General features: G+C 51.0%; 1 protein-coding gene across 1 annotated transcript in view; it reads left to right on the top strand.

The window, feature by feature from the left end:
- Positions 1-297: 297 nt before the first annotated feature.
- Positions 298-17,221, top strand: part of clip2 (CAP-GLY domain containing linker protein 2) — a 114,046-nt gene continuing 97,122 nt past the window's right edge. The window contains 2 exon segments of the mRNA XM_072469292.1: positions 298-507; positions 11,107-11,651. Of these exon segments, the coding sequence (XP_072325393.1) occupies positions 312-507; positions 11,107-11,651 (741 nt within the window). The 5' untranslated portion in view covers positions 298-311.

Here is a 17,221-nt window from a genome sequence, read left to right as displayed (position 1 = left end):
TGGGAGTTTGCCATGTGCGTGTCTTTGTGGGAGTTTGCAGTGTGCGTGTCTTTGTGGGAGTTTGCCGTGTGATTGTAAAAAGCAATATATAAATGCTAATCCTCATTCTTTTCCTGTAAAGAAATTATTAAAAAATCATTTTATTGGTCTTCCTGGTTAATTGAGAGTTTGAATTTTACAATCTTTTTGCTTACCAGGCAAACTATAGAAAGCAAGTTGCCTGGTTCCCCCCACCCCTCCCCCACTTGCTTTTTTTCTCTAACATTGAACAAGTTCCAGGATGACACGAGAGAGAAGAATCTGAAGAGGAAATGGCTTGGTGTTTTGGAATATTTTGTTCTGATGTAAAATTACGGTCTCGTAACGAGCAGGTTTTCTTGTGGTATTTGAGTGCAGGATTTGCTCTTGCTCCTAAATACAGCCTGTTAGGAAATCGTAAAGAGCTCGTCGCAGACAGCAGCCTTACAGCAGCAATGCACAGCTGTACCAACTCCCTGCTTCTGAAAGGTGAGTTTTCTAACTTCGCTCGGCCAATTTGCGGCTGGATCGGACACTTGCACAGTTCATGGAGTGAGAGGGGCTGTATAAAACGCAGGTTAGACCACAGCTAGAGTACCCTCTGCAGTTCTGGTGGCCACAGTATTGGAAGGGGTGATTGCACACTAAAGGGTGCAGAGCCGATTCACCAGGATGTTGCCAGTTCTAGAGTTTCAGCTATCGAGAGGCTGCTTCGGCTGGGGTTGTTTTCCTTGGAGCAGAGGAGGCTGAGTGGGGGCCTTATTGAGGTGTACAAAGTTATGAGGGACATAGATACGGCAGATAGGAAGGAACCTTCCCCCCCTTAGTAGAGGGGTCAATAACATTTTTTTTAAAAATAATTTTTATTCAAATTTTCACAAAATATCAACAACAAAATACAGAAAGAAAAGAACAACCCCCCCCCCCCCCCCAATAAGCATAAATAATGAATGATGCAAAGGCCAGAATACCGGCCTCTTTCGCCTCCTGCACTCCCGGCTCCTCTGCCACCCCAAATATTGCGAGCCCCCAGCCCGGCTTGACCCTGGAACCTATCACCCTCGACACCGTCCTTGCTACACCCTTCCAAAAGTCCTCCAGCGCTGGGCAAGCCCAGAACATATGGGTGTGATTTGCTGGGCTCCCTGAGCACATAACACAACTGTCCTCGCACCCAAAGAACCGGCTTATCCTTGCCCCGACATGTGAGCCCTATGCAGCACCTTAAATTGTATGAGGCTGAGCCTTGCGCAAGCAGAGGAAAAGTTCACCCTCCCCAGGGCATCCACCCACATCCCCATGTCAATCTCCTCACCCAACTCCTCCTCCCACTTACCCTTTAGCTCCTCCACCGAGGCCTCCTCCTACTCCTGCATCACCTGATATGTTGCCGAGATCCTCCCCTCTCCAACCCACCCCCCCGACAGCACCCTGTCCAGGACCCCGCTTGGCGGCAGCCATGGGAATCCACCACCTGCCGCCAAACAAACGCCCTTACCTGCATATATCTGAAGGTGTACCCCGGGGGGAGCCCAAACTTCTCCTCCAGCTCATACAGGCTCGCGAATTTCCCGTCCACAACCAGGTCCCCCATCCTTCTAATACCTACCCTGTGCCAGCTCAGAAACCCTCCGTCCATCCTCCCCGGGACAAACCGGTGGTTTCCCCGAATCGGGGACCACACCGAGGCCATATTAAGCTTGTACCCGGAGAAATCTCCAAACTCCCTAAGGATCCTCATCACCTCCGGCATTCCCCCCACCAGGTCCGCCACATACAGCAGCAAATCATCCACATAGAGCGACACCCGATGCTCCTCCCCACCCCGCACCAGCCCCCTCCACGGGGCCTCATACAGCAGCCTCACCCACCTGACGAGCCCCTCCCCGAACCCAAACCTTTTCAACACCTCCCACAGGTACCCCCACTCCACCCTATCAAAGACCTTCTCCGCTTCCATCGCCGCCACTATCTCTGCCTCCCCTTCCATCGGCGGCATCATAACATTCAAGAACCTCCGTACATTAGTATTCAACTGCCTCCCTTTCACAAACCCCGTCTGATCCTCGTATATGACCTGCGGCACACAGTCCTCTATCCTCATGGCCAAAATCTTTGTCAGCAACTTTGCGTCTACATTTAAGAGTGAGATTGGCCTATATGACCCACACTTTAGGGGATCCTTGTCCCGCTTCAGGATCAGGGAAATCAGCGCTCTAGACATCGTCGGGGGCAGAGCCTCGTTAAAGGTCCTGACCAACAGCGGGCACAGCAGGGTCGCATGCTTCTTGTAAAATTCAACCGGGAACCCATCCGGCCCCGGTGCCTTCCCCGCCTGCATGTTCCCTATCCCTTTGACCAACTCCTCCAACCCAACCGGCGCCCCCAACCCCGTCACCTGCCCCTCCTCCACCCTCAGAAACCTCAGCCGATCCAGGAAGCGACCCATCCCTCCCTCTTCCAGTGGGGGCTCAGACCGGTACAGTTCCTCGTAGAAGTCCCTGAAGACCCCATTGATACCCACCGCACTTCGCACCGTGCTCCCTCCTCCATCCCTAACTCCCCCGATCTCCCTAGCTGCCTCTCGCTTCCGAAGCTGGTGCGCCAGCATACGGTTCGCCTTTTCTCCGTATTCATATACCGTCCCCTGTGCCTTCCTCCACTGCGCCATCGCCTTCCTGGTGGTCAACAAATCAAACTCAGCCTGGAGGCTACGCTGCTCCCTAAGCAATCCCTCCTCCAGGGCCTCTGCGTACCTCCTATCCACCCTCACCATCTCCCCCACCAACCTCTCCCTCTCTCTCCTCTCCCCCCTCTCCTTGTGTGCTCTAATGGAGATCAGCTCTCCTCTGACCACCGCCTTCAGCGCCTCCCAGACCACCCCTACTTGTACCTCCCCATTGTCATTAGCCTCCAGGTACCTCTCTATACACTTCCGGACCCGCCCGCTCACCTCCTCGTCCGCCAGCAACCCCACCTCTAGGCGCCACAGCGGGCGCTGGTCCCTCTCCTCCCCCAACCCGAGGTCCACCCAGTGTAGAGCAGGAGCAGAAATGGCTATCGCCGAGTACTCCGTATCCTCCACCCTCGGAATCAGCGCCCTGCTCATGACAAAAAAGTAAATCCGGGAGTAGGCCTTGTGGACATGGGAGAAGAATGAAAATTCCCGGGCCCCCGGCCTCGCAAACCTCCATGGATCCACCCCTCCCATCTGGTCCATGAACCCCCTCAGCACCTTGGCTGCCTCCGGTCTCCTGCCCGTCCTAGACCTAGAGCGATCCAATGCCGGGTCCAGCACTGTGTTGAAATCTCCCCCCATTATCAGGCCCCCTGAATCCGACCCAGCATACGCCGCATGAACCCCGCATCGTCCCAATTCGGGGCATATACATTGACCAACACCACCCGCTCCCCCTGCAGCTTGCCACTTACCATCACATACCTACCGCCATTGTCTGCCACAATGCTCAATGCCTCGAACGACACTCTCTTCCCCACCAAGGTCGTCAACCCCCGATTTTTTGCATCCAAACCCGAATGGAACACCTGCCCTACCCACCCCTTTCTCAACCTTACCTGATCCGCCACCCTCGGGTGCGTCTCCTGAAGCATGGCCACATCCGCCTTCAGCCCCTTCAGGTGTGCGAACACCCGGGCCCGCTTGACCGACCCATTCAGTCCCCTTAGATTCTCCAACTCCTCGAACCTCGCCTGCCATTTCTTATGGAGCGCCTTGTGCGCCTCCACCTTCACCACCAGGCCCAGGATCTCTTCCCCGTTTTCCGAGACCTTCTGCCGGACCTCCAGGATCGCCGCCCCTTGGGCCGTCTGGGTCTCCAGCAGCTTATCGATTGAAGCCTTCATCGGCTCCAGCAGCTCTGCTTTCAGTTCCTTAAAACAGCGCTGGAGAAGCTCCTGCTGCTCTTGCGCCCACTGCCTCCACGCTGCCTGGTCTCCGCCCGCCGCCATCCCGGTCCTCCTCCCTCGCACCCTTCTTTGCTTCAATGCCACTTTTTAAATCGCCCCGCTCCTGGTCCACTCCATACACTATCGGGGGAATGTTGCTGTTCCCTTCCCACACCGGGAAACGTCGAACAAGCGCCGTTATAGGCCCTGAAAAGAGCCCAAAAGTCTGTTTTTAGCGGGAACTGACGAACGTGCGACTTAGCTCCGCATAGCCACAACCGGCGAGGGGTCGATAACAAGGGGCATAGATTTAAGGTAAGAGGCAGGAGGTGTAGAGTGAATTTGGGGAAAGTGTTTTCACCCAGAGGGTGGTGGGAATCTGGAACTCGCTGTTTGAAAGGGCGGTGGAGGCAGGGACCCTCACAACATTTAAGAAGCAATTAGATGAGCTCTTGAAATGTCATTGCATACAAAGCTACCGACCAAGTGCTGGCAAAAGGGATTAGAATAGATTGGTGCCTGATGGCCGACGCAGACTGGATGGGCCGAAGGGCCTCTTTCTGTGCTGTATGACTCTATGAGAAATACAGAAAAGCTAGATCAAAGATATGAGGGAGTGGAGGAGGTGGTTAAATGTCACTGGACTCCGACACATTAGGGAACCCTCAGTTTGAATCCTGACCATTGCTGAAGATTGTGCTCGAGGAGCTCAGTGACGCTGGGTTAAGGCAGTGAACCCGTCCGGATTTCCCACTTGTGCTCTCACCCAGTCACTCCTGACGATGAAAAATGTGTGAAAGGTTAGGTGAGGACCAGAATCGGTCTGTCTCTGGTCCCTCTTTATCTTCTTTTTCGTGACGCGGTAATAACGGGAAGAGAGTCGGAATTGCTGCACTTGGGTCAGAGATATGGTGCACAGAGGAATGTTTAACCGGAGCGGCTGCTTCTCCTCAGTGACCCGGTCCCCAAAGAATAAGGACCAGTTTTCGTGATGCAGATGCTGTGTCTCCGCCCCTCCCCCGAGGTTGCTGTGGTTACCGGGTTGGGGAGGTGCTGTGTCTTCCGGCAGAATGAGGCTACTTCTGCAAGCTCGTTCAGCATCCTAAATGGCCGAGCCACTGGCCTGCTCACTTCTTGTTGGTTTATTTTGGCCACACCAGGCGGGTTTGAGATTATGGACACCGGGGATTTTTTTGTTTACCAATAGGGCCCACATCTATTGCGCTGCCCCATGTAGTCGAAGAGTCTGCGCCAGGCGAGTGGAGTGGGTTGGGGAGGTTGGCGTTATTGCTTAACAAATGCACTCTTCAGAGTCTTCTCTGCGGCAGAGGAGGGTCTGGTGACGTGTGCTGGCGTGCGTGACTCACTTAGAGTGGGTTGTAAGCCTGTCGCGCAGCTGAATGTCCAGATGTGATGACCTAAGCCTCCACACTAAAACTCAATGGATTTATTAACTTCAGGAAAAGCCAGAGCGATGACTGTTGGAAACAGACTTCAATGTATGTATGCACTCACAAGAAAATAAGTTTGCCTAACTTTTTAACAAGGGTAAGTGGTGTCAGCTGCATGCACAGCATGTCACCCCCCCCCCCCCCCCCCCCCCCCCCCCTTGCGGTGCCACAGCAGTTTAGGTGGATTGGCCAGGCTAAATTGCCCCTTGGTGTCCAAAGATGCACAGGTTAGGTGGGGTTACGGGAATAGGACGGGGGAGTGGGCCTAGGTGGGTGCTCTTTCGGAGGGTCGGCTGCACATTCGATGGGTCGAATGGCCTTCTTCCGCACTGTCGGGGTTCCATGGAATGAGCATCGTTTATGTTCCATCAGTCAGACCCACAGTGTTGATGTGGGAGGAGGTGGTGGCATTGTGGTCATGTCACTTGGCTTACTAATCCAGAGGCCCAGGCTCAATGCTCTGGGGCCATGGGTTTGAATCCCACCACAACAGCCGGTGCAGGTTGAATTCAATTAATCAAATCTCAGTAATGGTGACCATGACGACTATCGTCGATTGTTGTAAAAACCTATCTGACACAGGCACTCTATACCCACTCTGACCCACATGTGACTCCAGACCCACAGCAATGTGACTGACTCTTGCCAGGACAGGGGGGGGTGGTGTGGCAGCAAATTGATTTAATTTAGATTTATTGTCATGTGTACCGAGGTACAGTGAAAAGTATTGCTCTGTGTACAGTCCAGGCAGCTCATTCTATACATGAAAAAACATAGGACATATAATAAATACACACTGTAAATGACATACACATAATCAGATGTTATTTTTATTAGTGTTATAAGTAGGCTTACATTAACATTGCAGTGAAGCTGCTGTGAAAAGCCCCTAGTCGTCACATTCCAGCGCCTGTTTGGGTACACAGAGGGAGAATTCAGAATGTCCAATTCACCTAACAAGCACGTCTTTCGGGACTTGTGGGAGGAAAGCGGAGCGCCCGGAGGAAACCCACGCAGACATGGTGATAAAGTGCAGACTCCGCACAGACAGTGACCCAAGCCGGGGATCGAACCTGGGACCCTGGTGCTGTGAAGCAACAGTGCTAATCACTGTGCTACCGTGATGCCAAGTGTCCCTCCTGTGATTATATACTGTCACCCTCTTCCGCTTTGGAAGAGGATCCACCCCTTTTTCCCCCGCTCTCCCAATTCCTGCTTCATCTGTCATCCATGAGGAAAACTTTCTTTCCCAGGGCTCTCCATATGGGCGAGTTAAGAAGAGCAGCTGAAACTGTTTTTGACGTTTCCTGGAGCCAGGTAGATGCAATCCCTCCACCTCTCTGTGACATGCAGTTTCCAATGAGAAACTGGGAAGGAAACACATAACTGACAGATCTAATTCAGACCAATGAGAACCACTCGTTATTGAGACAGTGAGGATTTGGTCTGGCTCAGAGAATTCATTTGCAAAGCTCATGGCTTTCAGACTATTATGACCACAATACCTGGATAAAGAGTGGTAATCAAGGTGATTTGGGAAAGGAAGGGTCGCTGACCCATTAACTAGGTTAGTGCAGAAAATATTTCAGCATTGGAATTGTTATAAAATTAAAGTAATGTTGTTGAGTTCCTTGTCAGGTGCTTTTTGTGTGAAATCCTTTGTGGATTGAGAGGATATCTCCTGTTTCAGTATTGTAGAATCATAGCAATGATAGAACAGAGGAATGTCACTCTGACCAGCTCAACATTGCTGCTGCTTTCTCATAGAATTTGGCCCATTGAATCTGCACTGATCCTCGGAAAGAGCACACTACGTAGACCCACTCCCTCCGCCCTATCCCCGTAACCCCACCTAACCTTTGGACACTAAGAGGACATTTAGCATGGCCAATTCACCTAACCTGCACATATTTGGACTGAGAGAGGAATCCGGAGCACCCGGAGCAAATCCCACAGACACGAGGAGAACATGCAAACTCCACACAGTCACCCGAGGTCGGAATCAAACCCAAATCCCTGGTGCTGTGAGGCAGCAGGGCTAACCACTGTGCCATCGTGCCGCTCTATTACCTAATCTTATCTATTCCCTTCCTATAACATGCTGCTTGCAAAAGTGCTAATTCCCCCTACTGTCTGCATTCTGCTCACTAGCCAATCTCTTTGGTACAGCTTCCTCTAATACAATGCGCATCAAGCTCAATAAAAAACACTGATGTGGAATTTAAACAAATACTTTATGGACACCGATGTATGCAGCATCCACTATTCACTAAGGACACAGGAGTCCAAACCCAGTAAAAGTAAGAACAACGTTTTATTTACAAACAGCATATTTACAATCCACAGTAGACCCCTCCCGGGTACCCCACTGGTTGGTGCCTTGTAGGTAATTGAGATACCCCTGCCCTAGTGGAAGAGTTCGTACTCTGCAAGGAGCATGGGAAAGATCAGCATTCCCACCTCGTGGGCCCCGTGTGGGATATTACATTCCCTAGAATCCATATGTTTTATTAACTAATTGAATTCCATTAGTCGAACATGACCTGCCCTTTCCAGGTGCACGATGACCTCCCTGATTGCCCCGAGCATTTTCTGAATGTTCTGGACTCTAAAGATGAAGGTATTTCTAGCACGATACACCCCCAAATCGTCCGGACCAGCACGATTGATACAGAACTGGCTCGGTCACAGAAGGCAGTAGAAGGGTGTTTTTCTGAATGGAAGGTTGTGAGTAGTGGTGTCCCACAGGGATCTGTGCTGGGACCTCTGTTGTTTGTAGTATACATAAGCGATTTGGAGGAAAATGTAGCTGGTCTAATTAGTAAGTTCGCGGATGACACCAAGGCTGGTGGAGTGGCAGATAGTGTTGAGGATTGTCAGAGGATACAGCAGGACATAGATAGGTTGGAGACTTGGGCAGAAAATGGCAAATGGAGTTTAATCCTGACAAATGTGAGGTAATGCATTTTGGTAGGTCTAATTGAGGGGAAATATACCGTAAATGGCAAAACTCACAGGAATATAGAAAGTCAGTGGGATCTGGGTAGAAGTCCACAGATCTTTGAAAGTGACAACACAAGTGTCAAGGTAGTCAAAAAAGCATACGGAATGCTTGCCTTCATTGGACGGGCATCGAGAATAAAAACTGGCAAGTAATGCTACAGTTGCATAGAACCTTGGTAAGGCCGTACTTGGAATTTTGTGCACAATTCTGGTCGCCACACATCAGAATGATGTGGAGGCTATGGAGAGGGTGCAGAGGATGTTTATCAGAATGTTGCCTGGTCTGGAGGGTATTAGCTATGCGGAGAGGCTGAATGGACTCGGACTGTTTTCATTAGAATCACGGAGATTGAGGGGTGACCTAATAGAAATCTACAAGATTATGAGGGGCATGGATTGAGTGGATGGGGAGGCACTCTTTCCCAGGGTGGAGGGGTCTGTCACCAGGGAGCATAGGTTTAAGGTCCGTGGGGCAAAGTTTAGAGGAGATGTGCGAGGCAGGCTTTTGACACAGAGGGTGGTGAGTGCCTGGAACGCGTTACCAGTGGAGGTTGTGGAAGCAGACACATTAACGGGGTTCAAAAAGTATCTTGACAAATACATGGATAGGATGGGTGTAGAGGGATACGGCACAAGGAAGTGCTGAGGGTTTTGGCCAAGGGTGGTATCCGGTACAGGCTTGGAGGGCCGAAGGGCCTGTTCCTGTGCTGTATTGTTATTTGTTCTTTGAAAGAATTTCAAACGCAAATTATGTCCAATGTGAGTGGCTTCTGCGACTTTTATGCTCGTTTAAAAATAACATGCTCGGTGTCTGCCATAAATGACGGGTTTCCGTTAATTGCGCTTGTTTGTGAGCCTTTGAAGAAACTCTTACATTTTTTTTAAGCTACAAATGTACTAATGGGCACCTTTTTAAAAGCTTTTTAAAAGATTAGAAATTAAGTTGCCAGAAAAATGACTAATTACACTTTAAAAAAGCAGAGCCATTCATTTCAAAGTCATTTTCAGTTATTTAAAATATGGTTGCGTACACGTGGAGTACAAAACCCTCTGATTACAATGCTGATTTTTTTCTGTTGTTGTTGTGACACACCAGTTTTCAGCTGTGTTAATAAAATTGTGGCAGAGTATCAATTTAAATCTATCCGGGGATATTTTAAATCAAAAAATGAAAATTGTTTCCTTGTTCGTGAAAGATTTTACGGTGGGCAAATTGGACGTGGGAAACGCCATCATAATCTGACTGTTGTTTCTGGGATCTTGCTATGCACAATTTGGAATGCACATTTCCTACATTACAGCAGTAACCATATTTTAAAGGTATTTCATCGGCTGGAAAGAGCTTGGGGATGTCCTATGATTGTGAAAGGAGAGTTCGTTTGGATATCTATCTTCAGTGTGGTTGTTCCACCATCCTCGATTAACATTGAGATAAAAAACTTGGCCAACATCTTTGACATTCCCTCATTTTCCTTCATCTCAAAGTGATCCATCCATAAATTCCCTTCTGGCTATTCCCTTTAAAGTTGCCTTCTATCTTTCCCACTATTAGGCTTTCTAGTCGAGGCTTTCTAATCGCCAATTATGTTTGTCTTCTGTATATTTTTATATCTGTTACTGTTTTGTCTTCGCCTCTTTCTATTTACCACAACTTAGTTCCCACAGCTTTGTCCTCGTGTAGACTAAGGCCACTGCAGTCCAGACATATTTACTGGAATGTTTTCAAGATGGCGAGATCTAGCTGGTAACATATTCCCTAACATGGCACGGGTGGCACAGTGGTTAGCACCGCTGCGTCGCAGCACCACAGACCGGGGTTCAATTCTCACCTTGGGTGACTGTGTGGAGTTTGCACGTTCTCCCCGTGTCTGCGTGGGTTTCCTCTGGGTGCTCCGGTTTCCTCCCACAGTCCTAAGATGTGCAGGTTAGGTGGATTGGCCATGCTAAATTGCCCCTTCAGTTACCATCAGTTACCACTTTTTGGGGGTTATGGGGACAGGGCAGGGTGGGTGTGCAGGTTAGGTGGGGTTATGGGGTTGCGGGAAGTGAGCCTAGGTAGGGTGCCCTTTCAGAGGGCCAGTGCAGACTCGATAGACCGAATGGCCTCCTTCTGCACTGTCGGCATTCTATGGTTCTAACTATCGGCAACCTTGTGTGAAGATAGCCTGGATTGTTGCATCACCATGTCTCCCTACTACTCCCCTTGTTAGAAAAAATGCAACGCTCATTGCCTCCATCTCTCTCCCCCTCGCTCCCCGGCACCTATCCCCAGTGTCCAATCTCTAATGTGCTCCACCAGAATCCCCTGCCGAATCCCATCTCTAACTTTCCTCTTCCATCTTGCTCTGCCGTACATCTCTTCATACCCTTTGATGACGCACAGGCACTCGTGGTACACCTTGCTCACTTCTCCTCATCCGTGACATCTTACAATCACCAGTGTCCATCCATTGTTGCTGAGCGCAGAGCTTCCACTGTGTAATGTTATGGGAATGAAGTCCATAATTAGTCTGTGTTCCAGGACTCCAATAGACTGCTACATTTATTGTTTGTTGCATTGTGCATGCTGTGATTTCTTTGTGCAGTAGCTGTACTGGTAGGTTTATCACCTATACTTCACAACCATATTAAATAGCTAAATGTTTATTAACCTGTATCTACATGAATATGAGATGGTAACTGATTTTCCCTCAAACTGATCAGCTCTTCTTTTTCTGATGGTTGGTAGGTTCCCCGCTGCACAAGCAAACTTCAGTCCCCCTGCCCAGCGACAAGTTGGCATCAAAGAGCACAGAAGTGGGGGATGACTGCATTGGGGACTTTGCCATTGGGGATCGTATCTGGGTGAATGGTGTGAAGCCTGGCATCATACAATTCCTTGGGGAAACACAGTTCGCTCCGGGGAAGTGGGCAGGAGTTGTCCTCGATGAACCCGTGGGCAAAAATGACGGCTCGGTCGGGGGCGTGCGGTACTTTGAGTGCGGAGCTTTGCAAGGTATTTTCACCAGGCCCTCAAAGCTGGCTCTTCATCCCTCGAGTGATGGCACAGGGAGTGATGCCCATTCCGGAGACTCAATGACATTTCCAGTGGCAGCCTTGCATGGCGCATCCACCCCACCACTCACAGCCCAACGCCTCAACTGCACAATTCCTTTGAGGGAAAGTATTTTGAACAGTTCAATGAAGACTGGGAATGAGTCAGGATCAAACATGTCTGACAGCGGATCCGTGAAGAAAGGGGACAAAGACTTGAGATGTGGCGACCGAGTTCTGGTAAGTTCTTTTATTCTGATTCTAAAGGGACATGATGTCATAGACCCAGCAGTGCTAGATTGTGTAAATTGTTGATTACAGCTCTGGACACCAAAGGTCATCTTGATTGGGTTTAACAGTGAGTGTGGAGATTTAGGGTAACCTGACTCGCCAACCAATGAAAATAATCTATCTCTATCCACCCTACCTGTTCACCAGTATCTTGGAAACTTCGATCAAATAACCTCTAGGGTTCTAAATTCCAGGAAATATAAACCATAGAAAGAGTATCTGTAGCTCTCTATTCTGTCATTTAAGATGTTACCAGCAATGGTGAATAGTTGAGGACCTGTGGAACATTGCCAGTCCCATCCTGCCTATTGTCCCAACTCTCTGCCTCCTGCCACTCAGCCGATCCACCATCCAGGTCAAAAAACGTGTCCTCAATTCTGTGAGCTTCCACTTTTGCTAACGAGGTTCTGTTGAGGGATTTAGCAAAGGCCAGAAATCTTTCTTGTAAACCTCCGCTGCACTCTCTCCAAGACCAATATATCTTTCTGAAGATGGGAATGAGTCCTGTACTCCAGGTGTGGTGTAACCGGAGCTTTGTACTCTCATCCTCTAGATTAAAAAAAACAGCGTTCCATTGGACCTTCTCATAATTTTGTTTTCTTGTCACCATGACATTTTAATGGTCTGCGTATTTGGACTCCAAAGTCTCTTTGTTCACGAATACTTTTTTGTACAATATTGTGCATCTTAGCACAGAGACGATCGAAAGATCTAGCAAGGTGCATGCAGATGTCTTTCCCCAAACTTGCGATAATCTCCTTAATTTAAATTAAATTAGCCTGGTGCTAGTGCTCTTTGTATTTGGTCATCTGATGCACTGAAGGGGTGAGCTTTTCTGAGAATGTTCTGCTGCGTCGATTTCCAGATTGTGGACCCAAGCGACCACGTGTATGAACAAAGAACAAAGAAAAGTACAGCACAGGAACAGGCCCTTCGGCCCTCCAAGCCTGTGCCGATCACGATGCCCTAACTAAAACAAAACCTTCTGCCCTTACTCGATCCGTATCCCACTATTTCCTCCCTATTCATGTACCCATCCAGATGCCTCCTAAATGTTGCTAATGTGCCTGCTTCCACCACATCCTCTGGACGCGGGCTCCAGGCACCCACCACTCTGTGTGGGAAAAACCTACTCCGCACATCTCCCTTAAAACTTTCCCTCTCTTATCTTGAACCTGTGCCCCCTTCTAATTGACACTTCCACCCTTGAAAAAAGCCTCTGACTATCCACCCTCACCCTGTCTATACCTCTGATTAATTCTGTAGACCTCTATCAGGTCTCCCCTCAGCCTCCGTCTTTCCAGTGAAAGCAATCCTAGTGTATTCAACCTCTCCTCATAGCCAACACCTTCGAGACCAGGCAACATCCTGGTGAACCTTCTTTGCATTCTCTCCAAAGCTTCCACGTCCTTCTGATAATGTGGTAAACTGCACGCGATACTCCAAATGCGGCCTAACCAAGGTTTTATACAGCTGCAACATGATTTCCCAACTCCTGTATTCCGTGCCCCACTGATGAAGGAAAGCATGCCATGTGTCTTCTTAATTACCTTGGCCACCTGTGTTGCCACTTTTAGGGAACTGTGGACCTGCACACCCAGATCCCTCTGTATGGTAATGTTCCTAAGGGTTCTGCCATTTACAGTATAATTTATACCTAGATTTGATCCGCCAAAATGCATCACCTCACATTTGTCGGGATTAAACTCCATCTGCCATTTATGTGCCCAAGTCTCCAATCTATCTATATCCTGTTCAATCCTCGGCACTATCAGCAACTCAGCCAATCTTCGTGTCATCCGCAAACTTACTAAACAGACCACCCACATTTTCCTCCGGATCATTTATATACACTACAAACAACAACAGGTCCCAGCACTGATCCCTGCAGAACACCACTAGCTACAGATCTCCATTTTGAAAAACACCCTTCCACCGCTACACAGAGCTGCCTGGGGCCCTCTCTCCACAGAGCGGCCTGGGGCCCCACCCTCCACAGAGCAGCCTGAGGCCCCTCCCTCCACAGAGCGGCCTGGGGCCCCCCATCCACAGAGGGACCTGGGGTCCCCCCTCCACAGAGCAGCCTGGAGAGCCTCCCACCACAGAGCGGCCACGGGCCCCTCCCACCACAGAGCGGCCTGGGGCCCCCCTCCACGGAGCAACCTGAGGCCCCTCCCGCCACAGAGCGGGCTGGGGCCCCTCCCACCACAGAGCGGCCTGGGGCCCCTCGCTCCACTGAGCACCCTGGGGCCTTTCCACAGAGCGGCCTGGGGCCCCTCGCTCCACAGAGCGGCCTGGGGCCCCTCCCTCACAGAGCGCCCTGGGGCCCCTCCCTCCACAGAGCGCCCTGGGGCCCCTCCCTCCACAGAGCGCCCTGGGGCCCCTCCCTCCACAGAGCGCCCTGGGGCCCCTCCCTCCACAGAGCGCCCTGGGGCCCCTCCCTCCACAGAGCGCCCTGGGGCCCCTCCCTCCACAGAGTGCCCTGGGGCCCCTCCCTCCACAGAGCGGCCTGGGGCCCCTCCCTCCACAGAGGGGCCTGGCGCCCCTCCCTCCACAGAGGGGCCTGGGGCCCCTCCCTCCACAGAGGGGCCTGGGGCCCCTCCCTCCACAGAGGGGCCTGGGGCCCCTCCCTCCACAGAGCGCCCTGGGGCCCCTCCCTCCACAGAGCGCCCTGGGGCCCCTCCCTCCACAGAGCGCCCTGGGGCCCCTCCCTCCACAGAGCGGCCTGGGGCCCTCCATCCACAGAGGGACCTGTGGTCCCCCCTCCACAGAGCAGCCTGGGGCCCCTCCCTCCACAGAGCAGCCTGGGGCCCCTCCCTCCACAGAGCGCCCTGGGTCCCCTCCCTCCACAGAGGGGCCTGGGGCCCCTCCCTCCAGAGAGGGGCCTGGGGCCCCTCCCTCCACATAGGGGCCTGGGGCCCCTCCCTCCACAGAGCGGCCTAGAGGCCTCCCTCCAAAGAGCGGCCTAGGGGCCCCTCCCTCCACAGAGCGCCCTGGGGCCCCTCCCTCCACAGAGCGCCCTGGGGCCCCTCCCTCCACAGAACGCCCTGGGGCCCCTCCCTCCACAGAGCGCCCTGGGGCCCCTCCCTCCACAGAGCGGCCTGGGGCCCTCCATCCACAGAGGGACCTGTGGTCCCCCTCCACAGAGCAGCCTGGGGCCCCTCCCTCCACAGAGCAGCTTGGGCCCCCCCCCCCTCCACAGAGCGCCCTGGGTCCCCTCCCTCCACAGACCACCCTGGGGCCCCTCCCTCCACAGAGGGGCTTGGGGCCCCTCCCTCCACAGAGGGGCCAGGGGCCCCTCCCTCCACAGAGGGGCCTGGGGCCCCTCCCTCCACAGAGCGGCCTGGGGCCCCTCCCTCCACAGAGCGGCCTGGGGCCTCCTGTCTGAGTGTGGCCTAAGGCCTCCTGCCACAGGGTGACCTGCAGCTGCTGCTAAACCCAGGCATGCTGGAAGGCTTCTGGCTGCTTGAATCACTGCCCACAGCCTACAACCGGGAAGCCTCCTCTGGGCAGCTGCACTGTCCCTCAACACCGACAATGACTTGGAAACCCACTGGGAAATCATAGTTGCCTTCCCACAATTAGCCTCAGTTGGTTACCTGTCACTTGTGGGCAGGTGCGCCCTGCAGCGTGAAGATAGGCCAAGTGGCCTTTCTGATCAGTAATGATCATGTTGAGAGCAGGTCCCTCTGACATTGGCAGTGTACACAGGCACCATTGTTTGTATTTCATTTTATCTTCATACCACCGGCAGTAAATCTCCAACATGTTCCTAACTGCATTTATTGTCTGCAGGGCTTATCTGTTCATGATTTATTTAAAAGCCTGTTCGCTGGCAAATTATCTGCTAATGGGGTTAATTGCATTTGTAGCCTTGTTTAAGTGGCCATCAGCTCCGAGGTCAGACTGGAGCATTTTCCATGTCAAACATATTTTACTTTTCAAAGGCTTGTGATGCATTTTCCGCAGTCGGCTCGAGGGGCCGAGTGGCCTACTCCTCATTTACGTGTCCGTATGAGTGGGGGTCAGTTTGAGGAGCAGGAATGCAGGCAGACACAGAAGGGGATTGCAAGGTCAAAAGGGGGGGGGAAATTTAAAGTTGAAGATATGAAATTTGGAGGAATTTTACTTGGAGCCAGGGATTTGGAAACAATGGCAGTACAGGATTCTGTGTAGGTGCGGGATAGAATATTGTGAAATAATTAGAGAGTGAAAACCAACATTTAACACTGGGATCATTTTATTAAATACGGAGGTTTGTAGTTGGATCAGGGAGGCTGGAGACCAGGAACTCTCCATTTCTCCTCTCCCCGATGTATCAGGAGATTTCTGGGGATACGGCAAGTGTAGGTTCAGCTCCAGCTACTTACACCGTGAAGTCCATGGAACCTGATGGCCATTGATTTCCTCAACATGGCCTGATCACCACCAATTTCAATTGGACAAAATCAGGAGGACGTTCCTCTCTTCTGCTTCTGTGTCATCATATTTTTAAAAAATGACGCTGAGGATGTTGGCAACAGTGACTGTCTATATTGCGAGCTGCAAGTTAACAGCGTGACGATGGTGAGGGGCTGCAATCTCAATACTGATTTAACAATTGCTTGCTTCAGTGGACATGGAGAGCCACTCCTGAACGACGTCACTTTTCATCATTTTTTTTTTGTTTCAAGCCATAGCTGCGGTTTTGCCAGTTATTTAACACAATTTATCATGGCAGGACTTGAACTTGTGATCCCAGGATTGCAAGCCGAGTATCGCTACACCCTGTCATTTCTGCATACTGCTTCCCGTCTGACGAGTCCCATTATAACTTATCTATCGAGCGTATGAAGCTTTTACTGATTCTCCCCGTGTTTCTACATTGATACCTACTCTTTTTTTCCTGAAAGGCATTGAATAAACACGGTATTCAACGCTGCACGCCCTAGGGACCTTTTCACGTTGGAAATCACGGTCGCAATGCTGCGTGTAGGAGTACACAGAACACAAACTGGCAGCAACATTTCCTTCATTGCAACAGTGACTATACCATGAAAGTACTTCATTGTCTGCAAAGCGCCTTAAGACATCTGGTGGCCATGAAAGGCACGATATAAAAGCAGTCCTTTATCTTGGCGGCAGTATGTTCGACAATCGAAGTTAGAGTCAATTTCTCTTCAATTCTTGTTCTTACTTTTGGCCTGTTCTACTAGCTCTCAAAGATCTTTGCTATTGCCTTTGATTTGCATTATGGTACTGTATTAATAAATTCCAATAAATGCATCAGGTGCTATGTGTGTATATATATTATACATATATGGTTGGGAAGGTGGGGCCTTCATGAATAACCTCAGCCGGTATGGGAATTGAACCCGCGCTGATGGCCTCGCTCTACATCACGAACCAGACGCCCAGTCAACTGAACTAAACCGACCCCGCCTTTTCTTGGATAACGTGAGTCTAATGTGGGGGTGTGACTCTTGACAGCAGCTGGGGACAATGGCTTCTCGTGCCGGTTTAACCCTCTGGTTATTATT

Source organism: Scyliorhinus torazame, chromosome 12 (genome assembly GCF_047496885.1).
Source record: "Scyliorhinus torazame isolate Kashiwa2021f chromosome 12, sScyTor2.1, whole genome shotgun sequence".
NCBI lineage: Eukaryota > Metazoa > Chordata > Chondrichthyes > Carcharhiniformes > Scyliorhinidae > Scyliorhinus > Scyliorhinus torazame.
Note: the sequence above shows the minus strand (reverse complement) of the source record. Positions and strands in the feature narration are given on the sequence as shown.